At 30.5% G+C, this 18,821-nt stretch overlaps 1 protein-coding gene across 1 annotated transcript; it reads right to left on the bottom strand.

Moving 5' to 3' along the window:
• Positions 1 to 201: 201 nt before the first annotated feature.
• LOC132951451 (plexin-A2) lies at positions 202 to 18,820 on the bottom strand. The gene is made up of 2 exons (XM_061023273.1): positions 18,067 to 18,820; positions 202 to 8,659 (listed from the first exon to the last, which is right to left on the bottom strand). The coding sequence occupies exon 2, from the start codon at positions 8,642 to 8,644 to the stop codon at positions 2,819 to 2,821; it is 5,826 nt and encodes a 1,941-aa protein (XP_060879256.1). The 5' UTR covers positions 8,645 to 8,659; positions 18,067 to 18,820; the 3' UTR covers positions 202 to 2,818.
• Position 18,821: the final 1 nt, after the last annotated feature.

The following is an 18,821-nucleotide window of genomic DNA, read 5'->3' as shown; positions in this document are numbered from 1 at the left end:
TTCGATATAAATTATTTTTTAAACAACATTTAGATCACGATTATCTATTTTTTTTTAATGAGAAGCACCTTGTATTGAGGTAACACAAACACTAATATTTATTTTTAAAACAACTCTTTAATGTAATAATAAATAGGTACTTTAGTATAAAATTTAATTGTGAAGTAAGCGTTTTAAAGAAAATTAAAAATCAGACAAACTTAACATTTTTAAATTAATTGTGGGAGCAAAATGTCCAGCGATTACTGAACAAATTACCCTTAATCTTTCATATACAGACTGTATGATGAACAAGGGATTGAAAGACTGATGTTGGACGGAACAAGCGGTTACTCTAATAATAATAAATTAAACACCGGTTAAATTTTGTTTTTAAATTTTTTTCTGTCGTTTATTCATTTTTTTCTCTCAAAGTCTTACAACAAATTCACCATAAACAATAATTCAATTTTTTATCACTCACATTTTTTTAATATTCATAATATTCAATATCGCACGTACAAATGGTTATAATTAATAATATATATATAGTTTATTACTATTGATAGTTGATACACATTATTATGTATAGTATATTATTATTTTATGTGTGTATATTATATTATTATATTATCGTCGCGGCGGTTCCGTTTCCGTTTCATCACATTCACAATTGCATTTTATATTATATAAATATAAATAAAAAAAAAATCATTACGTGTGCAATTATAATAATTTATTTACACACAATCACAAACAGTACACAAAAACACGCAGTACAAATAATATGATATATACATAATATAAATTATTGTTTTAATTAATATACTTATACGCATATTTGTATATTATACATACATATTGTATATATATATGTGTTTACATACAAAATAATATATATACATACATAATATTGTATTATATGTTAATTATTATATATAATAATTGCTTATTATTTACATATTATTATTATTATATTTGGACAGGACAAAAGGGTAATTATTTAACAATATATTATAATACTCTTACGCTATAGGAACCTAAATTAAATTTAAAGGGCACAATAAATCAAATGCCGTAAATATAATATGTATAGATATATGATGGGGTGGTTGCATAGTCATTATAATAACTATAACGGTTTGACGATAAATATTGGTAGCCGGATTTATTTTTTAATAATTAGTAATTACAATCGTTTAAAGACGTCTGTTCGTTAATCGTGCGGCAAATGTTACCCAGAAATCTTTAACGAAGACATGTAATTGTTTTTAAGTTATTTGTAGTTATCGATTACCGGTAGAGGAATTTACAAATTTGTCGTCGATTCACCGTGGTCAACCGGAGTTTTAAACATCTTTTTTATAATACACCTACATGGTAAATCTAACGACCAAAATAACAAGTAAACACGATTATAATAAAAATACAACCACCACATTTTGATTATTTAAATTTAATACATAAAAAGACGGTTATTTTTACAGAAAAAAATCTAAAATTCACTTTTAAATGTTCATAACATTGTATACATTTAAAATAAATTACAGTCATTTTCTCGAAAGGCGCCCACTAACAAATCAATATTAGCACGGTCTAACCACTGCACTTTAGATAATCTATTCTTTAGAGTGAGTTTATTTTTACAACCAATAGAACTATGTATAAATAAAAAATGTATGTTGACTCTGTAGATAACCGTCACGTATGTATTACGTGAATACAATTTTATTCTAAATGTTTATAAAAAGTACGCATTTTTTTCCAGATAAAAGCTATAAAATTAATAAATTAAAATTTGAAAAAAAAAAAAAACAAAGCATAAAATCAAACTGAAGACTAGGTAATATAATACAAAATTACAATAAAAAATGAATAACAAAATCAACAAAAATGTACACAACACATACCACAAATACATATTTCAAATGGGAATAAGATGAACATTAATTTTCAATTTAATGTGCAAATAAAAATTTGTTACCACTAAAATAAAATAATAATATAATATAATAATTATTGAGAAAATATACAGAAGTACAAAATATTTATTTATTGGGTACTTACAATTATAATCTAAAATAATATTATTATTTTTTTTTTATCAAATATGAGGTAATACTGAATACAAAATTGGAATCATAAAATTTGTTATATTTTTGGAATGGTATAAATATATATAATATATATGTATATAAAAAAAACACACTATTTTGGAGCAATATAATATAATATTATTCTGTTATTCGGTAATTTATTTATTTATGTGCATTAACTAGAGCGGTGCCAAAAGCAGTGATCAAATGAAAAACTATAAATCATGAATACAAAAAAAAAAATTAAATTAAAATTAACTCAGTCTTATAGAATAGGTTGAAATATATTTGAATTAAAAGTACATATCAAGGGCAAAGAATGGTAGAAAATTTGGACGGATATATGAAAAAAAAAAATTGCTTATATTTAAGATTGTTGAAAAGCAACCGAAAATTTAGGTTTTAACGTTTTATTTTTGGAGTAAGTAGTATTGGTAACATCTCATTGGCAAGAACTAGGCAATAGATATGTTAATTTATTACTATATTTTTATGCGTATTTATATTATGGTTATCTTATCTATATAAATCGTCTTATTTCTACCATTTATAAATTTTGTTTAAAAACTTATAGGTAAGTATATTATTTATTAATTTAATTTTTTTTTTGTATATTTAAAAAACATCTTACATTCTACATACCACAATGTATAAAATCGCTAAAAAATTAGCGAACCCCATTGAACCACTCATACTCGGTATTGAGCAATTATCTTAACCGTCTTTTGATTAATGGCCCCTAATTATTTCTCTACCATCATGAAATTGTGCACTTGTTCTAGTTTATATGCCAGTCGTTGTTTTTGAGAAAATTCGTCTTCTTCGAGTGTTACCATTAGCTGTTCATTGTACTTGGCAGCGTACATATAGAGTTCATACAAAGCAGCGTTTGTATTAAATTCTGTCATGTGTATTCTTGATTCTTCGGCAAGCATGGCGTTCATGTCCTGGTCCGATATTGCTGGCATGATTTTAATGTCTGAATAGTAACGATCTACCCAGTCCTTGTACACCGGAATGTCCTTGGCGTAAAGTAATTTTGAGCTTGGTGAATCTTTGCCGAGTCGGTGGTCTGAAGTCGAACACGAGTCCATGAATGTTTGAGCAACAACCGACAGACACGAGTCAACTATGTTGGACTTGTGTATATCAAAAACAAAGTTGGGATTTTTGATCAGATTCACCCAAAAACGCAAAGGAAGACTGTTGCTTTTCCACGTATGTACGACTTCGTGATCAGAGATACCATGCTGAAGTGCTTGATCATCAAGAAAATCAAACATGTATTTGATAGCCAAAGGCAGAGCACTTCCTCTATGCGCAGTGCTGAAAATCGTTTCAAATAAATCGTCTACAAACTTTTGTAGAGTACCTTTGGTAGCTAGTAAACGCGTAAGATATATTTCTGATACCATTTTATTACCACGTTCCCCTTCTTTTTGTGCATCGTTATCGTGGTGTTTGACCAAATGCCAACATTTAAGACCTCCATCCTGATCATTGTTCAGCGGCGATGTAGCCCTGCTATACGGGGGGCTATCATAGTTGAATTTCGTTAAATTTAAAGTTTCATATTTGTGTTTGTCCATACGGTCCGATAGTATTGATAAGTTGTAAGTTGACATTTGTTTAACAGAAACCAAGTTTAGGTATGCACCATCTGGAACCATATAATGATGTAAAGTGTTTCGTTTCTTCCATTCTCCTTCCATTTTTGTTGTTGAATCTTCATCGTATAGAATTAACCGACCCTGAGTGCCGGTTCTCCATTCAACGTCGAGTTCACACGTCCGGGGTCGTTGACTACAAGGCATCGCTCGATAAATAGTATCCAATGCTTTTTCCTTTACTTGTGAAATTGTATCACAGTCTAAAACTTTAACCGGTATATTTTCAGTGTTTGGATCGAGTCCAGTAACGAAAGCAGTCTGTTGGGAAATCGAAACATATACGGTCATTGGAACAAAATCTATTGATTGTCTTATTAGTTTTTCTTCACTCAACGAATACCTTGCTTCAGAAGTAATTGCATCAACTGGTCCTTTATCAACTTGTTGTTTCATTGCTCTAAACAATAAATACAAAGGTTCTCCTGCACATTCCCTTAAAAATTTATACAATAGAAACGTAAACCACGATGATAGCATTTTTTCAGCAACACTTTCTGTACGCCTCAAAAGCAACTTTGGATGGCTGTTACCTTCCATGCATTTTTCAATAAGTTCTGCAAGTAAAGTCTTCAGTATATCAGTACAATATTCCATTTTGCTTTGCAAAGACACCATAATTAAAGAAGCTACATTCACTCTATCTCTCATTGAAAAATAGCGATTACTCTCTAAAGTTCTTATAAACAATAACAAAAATGTCTTGTTTAATATTAATTGGCCAAACAAGCGGATGCCCTTTTCTTTCCGAATTAATTCTGGTTTTTCTCGTTGGAGCACTCCATGGTCTTCCATATTCGGGAACAAAATTTTCATTGAATATGTACGATAATCCAAAAACGGAATACCGCCAGAAGTAAGATCACCAGCGATATCTGTTATTTCTGTTTGAAGTTCAGCAAATGCCTCTTTGCATTCTGCCGCTACACGTAGTTCTAATATGTCCATCTGTTCTTGCATATTTTTTAAGACGCGACTACTTTCAGTCGATTTGCGGCGATATGCGATCAAAAAGGCGATGAAAATAATAACAATTATAGCCATACCAATGATACCTCCAAATAGGGCAGGATTAGTCAAAGGACTATTAACTTCAGATTGGGCATAGCTCAGTTTTCCTATGTTAAACTTCAGACTTGAACCTACTGTCACAATTACGTCTGGAAGTTCTTGAGAGCTGGTCAACCGAAAATCATCAGATACTGCTAATGGTTGAATGGGTGGTGGCTTACATGTGAGTTGATTACGAGACAACGAAGTCACGTTACAGTAACTTGTCCCAATTTGCACTGTAACGTCAGTTTCCTGGCAAGCTCGATCCAAGTAATGGCCATTTATAGTTAAATAATCACTTTTATAATATTTTATGTTTTCCCCTTGGACATCCTCAAATTGTGTGTAATTTGGATCTGGGTAAAGTAAGAATTTGGAAAATCCAGTTTTCGATGATATATTTTGAACATTTGTTACATTGTCCATTTCAAATCCATAATCCAATTCTATTGGTGGGTTAGACGAATTAGCTTGGATTCGTTGAAGTGGTGTAACTTTAGGGGACTCACATATTAAATTAGAATTGCTCAGTACAAAACAATCCCCGAAATATGTATTATTCATATAATAAACATACAAGCGGGGAGTTTGAACAAATGCAAAATTTTTACCATTAACTGAAACTTTTATACCACCAGATACAATGCCTTTAGGAACTTTTACTTGGCTCGGAGAACCTGATTCAACAGATTCGACACTAGGATCATCAGTATATTCATAAGTTTGTCGATCAAAATTTCTTTCAGACTTATCGAATAACATTTTTATTTTTCCAACCTTTTGAGCATCAGAAGCACTAGTAATGCAAGTAGTTTCAGAGAATGTACTGTTGACAACAATACATGGTAAAGTATCTTCGAAGAACACTTGAATATTACTTCCAGCATTCATGAACTTTCCTACTATTTTAAGGGTTGTTCCGCCAGATTTCGGACCATAACCAGGATATAAACTAGTTATGATGGGATCCACAAAATGATAATTTGTTTTGGATTCACCTCTGAATCCTTCCACTTGAACCACAATAGGACCTTCTCTTATGTCTTCACTGCCGGGACCATCAACTCTGCACACTATTTTTCTAGTAGTTTCATACAGATGCGAGTACGGAGCACACCGTAGTCCAGCTACAGTGACACCGCTATATATGTCATTAAAACTTTTCCCTAAATTTTTTCCAATAATTGTAATATTTGTGTGTCCTTCCCATGGTCCAGCAAGTGGCCAAAATGATGTAATTTGAAGATTCGGACAAGTTTTGTTTCGATTGAGCCACGTAACAACTGCCCGGTCGCACTGATCTATAACTTCACAACTATTAGTGGCTTGACACCATCCACATTTATATTTTTCAGGCAATGCCAAACACATACCACAGTCGTCAGCCATATCACTACATCTATAGATAACAACATGGATGTCATGTGGATTATCCAATGGTTTTGATCCACCCCAAATCACAGCAAAAGTCGCGGTGATATTAGAAAAGTGTGAATTATAACTAAACTCCATTGTTTCACAGTATATGGTGTCTGCTACTAATGCCGCATTTACACTCGAAACACGACCCTCTATATTAAATTGGCATACAAAACGTGTTTGAGCAATAAATTGGCCAATTATGTGTACCTTCACTCTGATCGGTTTTTTAATACCAGAAGGTACCAAAATTTCTGTACTTCCCGTATCAGATCCATTAATTGTTGGACAAAATGATGGTCCACTTCGGAAACTTGGACCAACACGATTTACACCAGTAACTAAAATATCATTTCTACAATTTTCTGCCGTGTCATGTGTACATCTATGAGCTTCAGCACACCAATCACATGGAAATGAAGAATTTACACATTGAGTACATGATGTGTAAGTACTGCAATCAAAGAATGTAAAATTAGTGGCTACAAAGTTTGGTCCCTTGGCTGTTTTGACCGACAATTTTGTAGTAAAATGATGTTGGTTGGCCGGTATAAATGGTAGTAAATCAGTTCGAGGTGTTGTACAGTTGACGCCAAATGATTTTCTAATAGCGTTTGTGATCAACACTTTATCAAACACTGAAAATGCACAGTAAAATGGTCCTTCAAGCAATGGCAAATTATCAATGACTAGTTCTAATGTTCGAGCTGTGGTCTTTTGAAGTTGACTTGGTGTAACAGAAGCTATTGTAGTACACTTACCACTTTTGTATGGTATCCAATATAATGGATCATTTGCTGCATCTTCACAATTTGAGCGTAAACTACATTTATTCTCTAATGAACACCACCCACAATAGGGGTCTTTCGCAGCCAAACAATCTAAACATGATGAATACATATGACATTCTTGAACTTTAATCATAGAAACTCTGTTTCTAGTCATTGCATATAAATGCATTTGTTGGGGATCAACTATTAGATCTTGATTGATGGGAGAGTTTTCTTGAATAACTATATCTCCATATTCAATAGCTTTTACAGAACTTTCAACGACTATTTTTTTGACATGCCCATTGTTCGTCCCAACAAATACAACCGTAAAGTCACCAGTAGAAGTTGCAGTTACTGCGGTGAGACGAGTATTGAACGTCAATACTGGAATAGCGGTCATAGGCGAATCGCCCCCTAAAGGAGTGTTCACATCCATACCACAAAAATCTTCAGTAATTGTCTGAAGTTTGGTTCCAACGCATGCATGACTTGGTGATATGAAGTCCAATCCTCGATTTCCTTTGCCACTAAAACATGCATTAATGTTTTGTAAAAATTTTCTTCGTATTGCTTTTAGTGAATAAACACATAGTGCACTTTGGTCATTCGGTTTGTTTTTCAACTCGCTTTCGCTTTGATTACTGCTTGAGAATACAGCGAATAAAACGTCATCTTGAGGTGTAATACCAAGATCTGTAGCTAAGTCTGAGCCAATTTTACCCACATACCCAGCTTGTACTAAATTATATGACTGTTCTTTACTAGTGCACTCCAGCGGAATTTCTGTATACGAATAATAACTTTTATCTTCATGACACAATCTTACCATTTTAGATATGTATTGAGAAGGTGATGTTACACTACGCATTTGTGTTGTTAAAAAGTAACTGAAAGTTTCAGAACTAAAACCATAAACATAATTAATGAGATATCGTTCACGGTTCAAAGTATTTACATATACTCGAGTACCAGAAATGACTCCAACATGAGCAATGTTTAACATATTTTGACTGTCTAAACTTCTAGAAGATATAGCTGGGACATCAGAACGATAAGGAGAGTTGCCGGTAAATGTAACTCCAATATACATTACTTGCGTCATAGGTGGATTTGGAGGTCCTGGTGCAATAAAAGCAATAGTAGATGCTTCCATATTGTTCGCAACCACTGCTTCTTTAACTAATTGTACTGTATCAGATATGTTATTTAAATTTCGAACTGTACACATGCCTTGTGAAATTGAACCACAAGTGATTATCCTGGATGTAGTATAATCGATAACAAGTACTTTATTTACATTATCAGTTAAGTTTTTAATAGTGGAGTTAGGACACATATTGGCCCCACATTCAAAAGAATCCTCAATGGGGCCAGTAACCACTTGATTAGTTACATTGAGATCAGGTGTAAGTTGATATAGATGATTGATGGCACCCACAAATAAGCGCCCGGTATTCTTGTCAATGACAAGGTTGTTGAACATAGGTGTCGAATCATCGTCTTTGAATATTTTTATAATATTGGAATGACCGTAGTTTACACTTAGACATGCCAAATATAAAAGTGTTACCCACAGACGGTGGGAGGTCTGCATTGTACGACGTCTGGATTTTCCAGTACATGGGAATATGGAAGACATATGTTGATAGATGACCATATAAGCAGTCTATTCCTAAAACAAAAATAGGTAAATAACATTAGAACTAAAATAAACATTTTACAGTAAACTTATTATAATACAGGGTAATTCTTTTAAAATAGAATTTACATTTTAGTAATATACTATAATATATTATTTTCCTACTTAAATCTATCATTAAATTTTTTTTTTAAATAAAGTGATTTATGTATATATTTTATCAATATTTCTTTGAGAATCTTAACATATTAAAAACGGGATTTGGAACGAGTAATTAATTATTTATAAACTTATAACTTATAATTTATAAGTATTTAAGCTTATATAGCTCATATAGATGAGAAGAGTAGTTAACATTTTTCGGGTACCCCTGTCCGCTCAACATCACTTTCCAAACTTCACTTATAACTTATTATCTTCACGCTTTTTATACTAAAATTCTCAGAAAAATATTCTGCTTCAAAATATGAAACTAATAATGTATGCTGTCATTCGAAAAAATACTAACGATAAGAAAATACATTTTACAAAAATGTTTTGATGTGACTTCAAATAATTTGAAAAAATTTTTGATTTCAATATTTTCCGAAAACATAAGTTCTGAAAATGTCCGTTAACAGTTCAAAACGAGTCTAAATATTTTCCAAGTTATGATGTATAGAAAATGAAAATATAAATATTCAGTGAAATTTATAAAATTTTGACCTCCCGAAAACAACTAGATTCACTTTTCCATCAAACAAGATTCTGTTGAAGAAAATTGAAGTAGTTTTACTGCCCTAAACGGTGTTGACAGTCACAAAAAAAATTAATTTGGTACTCTACTAATTAAACAATACAAAAATCGAAAATCTATTTCCTACATAACGTAGAAAATAGAATAAGGAATATAATTATATTATATAATAATTAATAATTCAAATATGTTTTCAAAATGATGATCGGGCTTTTGGTATAGGTTACATTTTTTTTCAGCTTTTTGGGACTTTTATTTTGAAACTTTTTAGATCGAAAAATTTCTTGACTTGTGACTGCGCGTATGTACGTTAATGATTATCAAGAATCTTAGCTGTAGCTTATCTTTAATTACATAAAGCGTTCGGTGAACTCAATCACACTAATGATTAGTCACTACACACACAGTCACACATAAATCACAATGGATATAAAATATTGACTAAATACGACCCCTTAAAAATGGTTTGCTTTCAACAGCTTTTAAGTAATATAGTTTATTTTTAGTTTTTTAAATAATTTTTTGGTTTTTCCTGACGAGTATATTTCTTAAATTTTTTTTATTCATATACTTTTCATAACTTTTGTCATACGTTATATGTTTTACGTTTTTAGATATTTAAACGTTATGAAATTTTAATGTTTATTGTTATTGTACTTTCAAACGTTATTTAATTTCTTCCGTTTATAGCTATTATATTTTTAAACATTGTTTTTTTTTCTGATTAATTTTTTTCTTTAATAAATTATATTGTTATTTGCGATATAGATAGGTAATTAGCCACACTGTGATGTAAGAACTATTCAATTAGGCAGTAGAATTTGTTTTCCAGGATAGGTTATTTTCAATCATTCAAAGTTTTTTATAGTAAGTAGCTTTATAACCGGCTAGTTAGTGTTAGTTTAGGTGTCAAATATTGCTTAAGTATTATGGCATGAATGAAAGATGAAATAATAGATTAAAAAATATTTGTAGCAAACATAAAACTTGAATGGCATAATAATGTTATATAAATATTTAGTAGTTATACACCAAACGCAGTTCTGTATCTTATTGAAATTTGAATTACAGAAATAAGCTAATATTCTATTAGATTCAATATTTATAAATCAAGCAGAGATAGTTTTTCAAAAATATAAATTACTGTTAACATAGGTTTGTCAACTTGGGATTTTTCAGTTATAAGATTCATAAATGTTAATGTTCGACGTAAAAAAAAGCACAAAATTGTTATTTCGATTAATGTTATTTGCAATTTTTTTATATTATATATTATACGTTTATTGTTTATTTTTAATCATTAATTATGATTAATGATATATTTATATATTATTTTATGATATTCGATTTTTTTTGTTTTTCGTTTATTTTTTTTTTCATTATTCTCCGTTATAACGTTTTGAAGCCCTGAATTAAATTAATTTCGCTTCGTAACATAATAATTATTACGATAGAAATGTATAAACTGTAACGGGCACGCTGTATATAATTTATATGATATTTTTCCATGGGACCGTTACAGGCCAACTCCCGCCGGCCTAAAAGTTGATAAGTTTTTTATCGGGAATAGTAATATTCTAAAAAATTAATATATTTATGGTTCATTCCTACAGTGATTTACAATAATACAAAATATAATATTGTAATACTGTAAAATTGGGTATGTTTGTAAACGTATTGGTTGTCACTTGCTACTGGTCTTTCACATGCGTATAATAGCAAATATATACAACGAATTCTTACTACCTACAATTTATTTATAGGTAATACTAGGGTAAATTTACCAATCATTATCGAATTTGTTGAGCATTGTTTATATTTCCTCTAAACAATGAGAATATTTACTCTAATATTAACTATAAATAAACTAGGTATGTTAAATAGTAAGAAACCAGAGTGTAATTTTACTACGTTATGCGAGTGTAAAAGTGAAAGACAGCGACAACACATGCGTGTGAGACGTCCTCTTAAACAATAGGAAGGTACATCATTGTAGATACCTATAATTAGTGAAACTACCTACCTACTTGTTAATAATACTATAGTTTATACTTTAAAGATATTTTATTAGCTATATAAAATATAGTATATTATACCAGATACCTACAAAATAATAGTTGTACTTTGATTTACCTATTATAGGTACCTAATTATTCTACTACAAAAATATTAATCGACTAACAATTATATAGGTACTAATAGATTATTAATTAAATATTATCAGTAAGCTTTCATTATAGGATCATAACTCATAATATTATGATATGTTATACTATATTATGCTTAGATTATCACCTGGAATTATAAATTACACAACTCAACAAGACTTTTTAAGTATGATTAAAAACGGGATTAAAAATTTAAAAATAATTTGCTTTTTTCAAAATACTTTTTAAACTATACCACAAGTTTACAATTCATAAAATATATGGTACCACGAAATATTTTTTTTTCACAAAAATTGAATAATGCAGTAAGGATATTGTTTGATACGCTATTAAACAGACACCTACAAGAAAACATGTAGGTATAATGTTTAAATTAAAATACAACGGGAATATGACAGATGTCACTTTTACTTCCTGCATCATGAGCTATTAAAGTAGATTCTTTAGTACTCGTTCTTTGTTACTTAGTTTTATAATATACACAAAACACAAAAATAAAAACACTTGATGGTTAAGTATAACTTATAACAATAACTAAGTTATTGTTTAGCCTTAAAAATATAGATTTTTAAATCTACCAACAAACAAAAGGAATAACTTGAATAAAAATACATTCATTACCAGGGTAAGCATGTTCTCAGTCATACAATACAATACATTTTTGAATATATCTACCTACCTTATAATATACAATTTCAATAAATCTAATAAGATTTTTTTTGGGGTAGGTATTGTAGAAGTAATCTAATAAGCTTAAAATCAATTGCATTGTCAGTATCACTTTTAAATTTAACTCAAAAATTAAAAACCTGTAAATATTATGATTATTTTTTATAAATTATATTAACTTGTCACCAATTGTGTCAATTTGATGACCCAACATTCTTATGAAATAGATTTTATTATTTCACAATGTTCACTATTTTTTCACATAATATAGTTACTGTCATTTATTTTTACTAATTTTCATTGACAGTCATTAAACATTCATCGATCATATTAACTCTAATATTGAAACAGGTTTCATCTACTTATTAAATTCCTCAATTGTATCACTCATTCTTGACATTAAATTCTATTCTCTAGTTTTATGTTCCTACCCCCAAAAAATTCTACTGTATACCTGCCAATCATCAAATAAGTTGTAAACATTTTTTTTTAAATATTTCCGATATGGATTTTACATGAGTAATTTTAGAAACTTCTATCTTAGACCTAAGTCTAGTATAACTTACTTATCTAACAATAAATTCTGACTTAATATTTAAAAAATAAATTATTGGGTAGGCACCTACCGACAACATTTAGATTAAAATCACAATTACTTTACCTACAATTATGTATACACAATCATAATTAATTGTATCTATACTAAATTACTTAACAACAAAGAAGAGAAAATTAAATATAAATCACAATTAAGTATATATGGACTTAAAATACTATACTCATAACCTATACCTGATAGGCTAATTAACAAATATAGTTATCAGTAATTTGTAAAGTAATATTAAATGTTAATAGGTAATTCTAAATAAGTTTATCTAAAGACTAAAATATCTCAAAATATACTTTAAACATTATAATATATAGGCATCTATACTCTATAGTCTATACGATATTCCAAATAAGTTTAAAAAAAAAATCACGACAAAAATGCGTTGCAATTCCTACATGTGCAGTCTTGTTGGCTGTTGTCGGTGTGCTGCCGACTACTGGTCATTCACAACGGTCTTACCATTTCAATTCTACACAGTTTTTCCAAACTTATTTGTCATAGGGTATAATATAGTATATTATATATATGTATATACCTATAGGTGTGTTATTAATATATATATAAAATATATATAGTATATACCTACCCTAAAAAATATCTGTTTAAATAAATTGAATAGGAACCTCAATAAAAAAAATTCATTAAGTTTAAAGCAGGCATGTAAAACTCAAAGTATTAAATACTATCAACTGGGCCAAATATATTGAATAGACTACTATGCGAGCCTCACATAAAAATGTATCGAAAAAAAAAAAACATTACCTATATACAAATTTTCAATTTTATTCATTAGGTATTTACAATACTATAATATAGGTAAAAAATTTAATTACAGTTTATCAGAAGATAAGACAGAAAAGTAACATAATGTATACCTCTCACTAATGTAGTTGTAATACAAAAAAAAAAATTGTATAATTTTTTTTTTCAATTAATTGTTCATTGATATTGCTATACACGGGTCTATAAAAAACGAGCAGGGGGCCGCGAGTTTGACATTCCTGGTTAGGTTAAAATAGTTAAATTAAAATAGTAAAATAAAAAAATAAAAATAATATCAACTGAATATTATCATACAATTGTATGGTTGATTGTGCATATTATGTAATTAATTTCAAACAAGATTAAGTACCTATAATATTGATACATCTTAATAACTTAGTTAATACAATGGTGTATAACTTTAGTTAAACAATTTTTACATTACAAATAGCTTTTCTTTATATTTAACTTAATCTGAATAGCATAAGTATGATCACTAAAATATTATAAATGTTGTACCTATACCTAACAATACCTTATACTTACATCATTTTTAAATCATCAATATTTTCAAAACAAGTGTATTACCTAACCAAGAGACTGGTTTCATGGATTATTTATTATCAAAGTCCTAAGCATCCAGATAGATATTATAAGCAAACTGGAGTGAGTACTCCCTATATCTGCAATGAAAAAAAAAACGTCTAAAAATTCTTATCTATCTTGATGGTTTTAAGAGCATACCGATAATTTGTTGTATTGGCGCATAGAGTAACTAAACATTGCATGTGTACATTAAGAAGATTCCACCCGGTCATTTTCAGTCTTTGTCTAACACACACACAGCATAGTATTGTAGACGTGTTTTTTGCCAAACATACCAATTTATCTAATCAAGCGATAAGAATTCTGAAAACATATTTGAATTCGTCGTCAAGTCTACTTGAAATCAACTTTCTTGAACGTTTGATATTGTGCCCCAAATTCCTAAAAACGTAATATTAAAAAAAGAGTTTTTAAAAATTGTCTTATTTCAATTTTTGGAAATGTTAAAATCAAAAAATCAAAATTGAAATAAACTATTTCAAGTAGACTTGACGAGAAATTCAAATCTGTTTTCAGAATTCTTATCGCTTCATTAGATCAATTGGTATGTTTGGCAAAGTACCTGTCAAAAATCCTATGCCGCGCAAGTGTTTAGACAAAAACAGAAAATCACTGTATCGAACATTAAACATTAGTTTTAAATCGCTTCATATATTCCTTGGTTGAGCAATGTGAATGATGGTATAAGAAAATTAGTAAGTTCCTTCTCTAATGGACCACGGTTTAAATGTTTGAAAGAATTGAAACTCCACAACATTATGCATATCGGGATGCACATTAAAAGGAGTTCCTAAGTGTTTGATTCATAAATACCTATATTAAAACATCAAGTAAAACTTTGTTTACATGCAATACAAGAAACAATGAAAATTATAGGCAATATCAAATTTAAAAAACAATACTTTTTAATAGGACTTTACTATATTATGTCGAGCTTCTGTATATTTTGTTTATATATATATACACACACACACATAATATACGTATATAAATACTAAATAGGTACAAAATAAATTATGTATTTAATGGAACTGTTTTAATTTTGTAATAATTATATCAATAAAGAAAAATATATCAAAAAAGATACTACAGGGTGTAGCAAAACAAACAGTACAGTTTTGAAAGTACTTCCATATGTTGTGGGGTTGGAAACCTGGGAGAGATCTCATTGGGTCAGGCTGTTGTCTGTCTTAACCATGGTTTGGTCAAAAGCCCCGAGTCTCTGTAAGTGGTGAATGGTGATCTGGTAAATTATGATGGTCATGATGAGGATAAATACTGTCAAATATACTCAATATAATGTTAATATATAAGCTAAATTTCAACAGCAACATTACAAACTGTTTTTTTAATGTATAAATCAGTAGCAGTAGAGGAATTTCTAAAATGTATTGAAAAAATGTCTGTTTGTGTTTTGGCTTCTAATTTCCAAATAGTAAAAAAGCATTATTGCTATGATTAACTAGGTAGGATCAAAAATTAAGATAATTATTAAACTAGAAATTATATTGTAAAAAAAAAAACTATCCTATCCTATACAATTTACAATTTTCTTACAATTAATTTAAAATTAAATTCAGGTATGCAATCATCAAATACCTACTAAATATATACCAATATGACAATATACCTACCTATTCCATATTAAAAAAATAGGATTTAAATATTTTGAATTTTATTACAGTGTCTAGGTACATTTACAATTTACAAGAAAAATGGAATTATTTAGTATCTAAAATGTAGGTAGGTATGTACATTTTTTGATGACAGTCAAAGAAAAAATTAAGTGTATCGATAATAATCAATGACACAACATATGGCGTTCAAAAAGATTTTATTTACGACATGCACAATATGCCAGCGATAATAATTTTACTCTTATAAAAGACTTCAATTTGATATGGTAAAAATTGCTATATTATATTGGTACCTATATAATATATTAACATTATAGTTATATATAACCGGGATATAACTACCTACCTTTATTGTCTATATGAAAATGTTAAATGAGTAATAGGTAGGTAGCTAATAGTCAAATTTGAATAATAAGGATTTAATATTTTTAAACATTTTATTACGTTCCAGAATTAAATAGGCTTAATAGGTATATCCGGTATATTTTTTATTATTATTATTTTATTTTTATTAAAATTCTAACTAATTAGGAATGAAATGTTTTGCTAGGTACCCATAACCCGTCCAGTTCATCTTGGCCTTCTGCGACCGTTACGATTACTATCTTATAATGTAAAGTAATACCAACTGTGTTAACTGTGACGTTAGCCGATGGCCAAGATGAACTGGACGGGTTATACCAAGGTATCTGTGGGGTATCTATTTACATTTATTTAAAGAATTTCAGACATGTGTCAAAATAGTTGGCAACATTATAAACCAATTAGTTAGGTACATAAACAAAATATAATTAACTAAATTTTACAGAATATTTTATAACAACATAAATGTTCCAATTTATTTAATATTTTTAATTTATTACCATAAAAATATCTGGTAATACATTTATAAGTTTACTCAGAGGTTTACTAGTAGTGTCGAAAGTTTGACATGATAAGGCAAGAAAAAGTAAGTGTATCTTAATGATTAAGTCATTAAGAGAACGTAATACACACATATAATATTGTCTCAATCTTACTAACACATGACAAAGCATATTTTACGATCAGAATAATCCATTTTACACTACAATTTTTAATATAAACTAAATTGATTATTTATCAAAGTTTTGGGTAAGAATATTATCCAAGGACTCGCTTATAGACTTGTTTTGATATTTTTATTTTGAAGCATGTTACAAAGATTTTAAATTTTCCAAAAAAAAAATTACAATTAAAACAAAATGCACATAGAGGTACCTACCTAATTTGCTTTAAAATTGAAATAGGTTTGAAAAAATGCCCTTGGATAATATCACTGATAATACTATTGTCTTAAAATTGTTTAACAGATCATAGATAGGTATCACTCGAATATTAAAAATAACGGACTAAAATGGATTCTCCTGAACGCAAAATTTGATAGTAGGTACCTAAAAATTAGGGTTTGATGTCAGATTAAAGGTGAAGTAAATAAAACTGAGGAAATGATTTGTTTACTTGTACTAAAACAGCAGTACCCATTTGTAGAACCAACACTACATACAATTGGGCTATCAAATCTAACGCAGAAGTATTTCCATGCCGATGTTGGTGGAACCGACTCATCAAAATGAGTAAGACACTGCTAGTAACTATAATCGAAAAGCTGTACAATTGAGCATCGGTCAAAGGTTATAGGGTGTACCTACCTAATATCTTGTGTTGTAGATAAGTAGGTATTTAAATATTATACTTTATTTGGTACTTTTTATTTAACATTGAATACAATTTTTGTTGTATGCACTTTGTTTTGGTTTACTACCCATTTACTTATCATTTCGTGTTTATTTTTTTTACATTTAAAGGTAGGCACATGACTGTATGCTCATAATATTATACAGTTTTAATTGGACATTCAAGACTTTTGAGCGGTATTTTCAATACTATTTTTAATGAGTGCCTATCGTAAGAGTAGGTACAATAAGAAATACGTTTCGAGAGTATTTTTTACAACACTGCTAATCTCACAGATCGGCACCGCAGCCGCCACAACGCGGGCAACGCACCACTACGATGCGATTGTTTTCGCGCGTCGTGAGCGGTTCTCAAGACCTTTCTCTCGGCGGGCATCGCGGAAACCGGCAGCAGGGGCAGGATCCACACAGGAAAACATCCTCAAACCCAACACCCACCTGCCTAATATATAGCTGCTTCTCTGCCTAGAGCAGTAGAGCGATAACCTACGAGAGTGATAACTGATGTTGACAACCGAACAAGGGTCGTCCACGTACCTCGTGCCCGGAGAACGGCATGGCGCGTCCGTAGTATCAAGACATGGCGGCCGCGGAAAACGGTCGGACGGAGGTGAACGCGGCAGACTTCTCTCCTCTAGACTTTGGCGGACGTCGGCGAGTGACAACAGCGTCGGTAACCGGCGATTATCGTCGTCGGTAATAACGCCGTTGCGTCCGGCAGCATCGCATTCGCGCGCACAAGAACGAACCGATCTAATCGACGACGACGGCGGCGGTGGCGGCGCGACCCGTTCACGTTTACGATCGTTCTCAATGGACACCGGCGAGCTGCGGCTGTGGCACGTTCGAAACGACACGAAACGACGGCGGCGGCGGCGTCGTCGTCATCTCACAACTTTCCCCGAGTAGCAGACCATATTGTTTCACGGCGCACGACAAAACAAAAACACAACGGATCGGCGAAAAACAATTAACACGACACGCACGCGACTACGGCAAAAAATTTATTTACACTATTAATATTATTATTTATATTTAATACTATATCGACGCGGAATATTATGATATCACTAGAATATAAATGCGAACCGAAACGATCTATCGGTGGTACAACAATCGAAACGAAATAATAATCATAAAAAACTGTTTTGCTGTACCGCGGCGTGTGTGCGACAACAACAATATTATTGAATAGACTGAAGGAGTCGAATTACCGGAGGCGGATAACGCACACACACTGACGCACGCACAGGCACAGCGCTGTTTCACGAGCTAACGCGAGCGCGCGCACA

Source organism: Metopolophium dirhodum, chromosome 8 (genome assembly GCF_019925205.1).
Source record: "Metopolophium dirhodum isolate CAU chromosome 8, ASM1992520v1, whole genome shotgun sequence".
Taxonomy (NCBI): Eukaryota; Metazoa; Arthropoda; class Insecta; order Hemiptera; family Aphididae; genus Metopolophium; species Metopolophium dirhodum.
The sequence above is the reverse complement of the archived record's forward strand: the minus strand, read 5'-3'. Positions and strand labels throughout refer to the sequence as shown.

Bases quoted from the DNA above. Each gene is read 5' to 3' on its own strand.
- LOC132951451 (XM_061023273.1), bottom strand. From the start codon at position 8,644: ATGGTCATCTATCAACATATGTCTTCCATATTCCCATGTACTGGAAAA.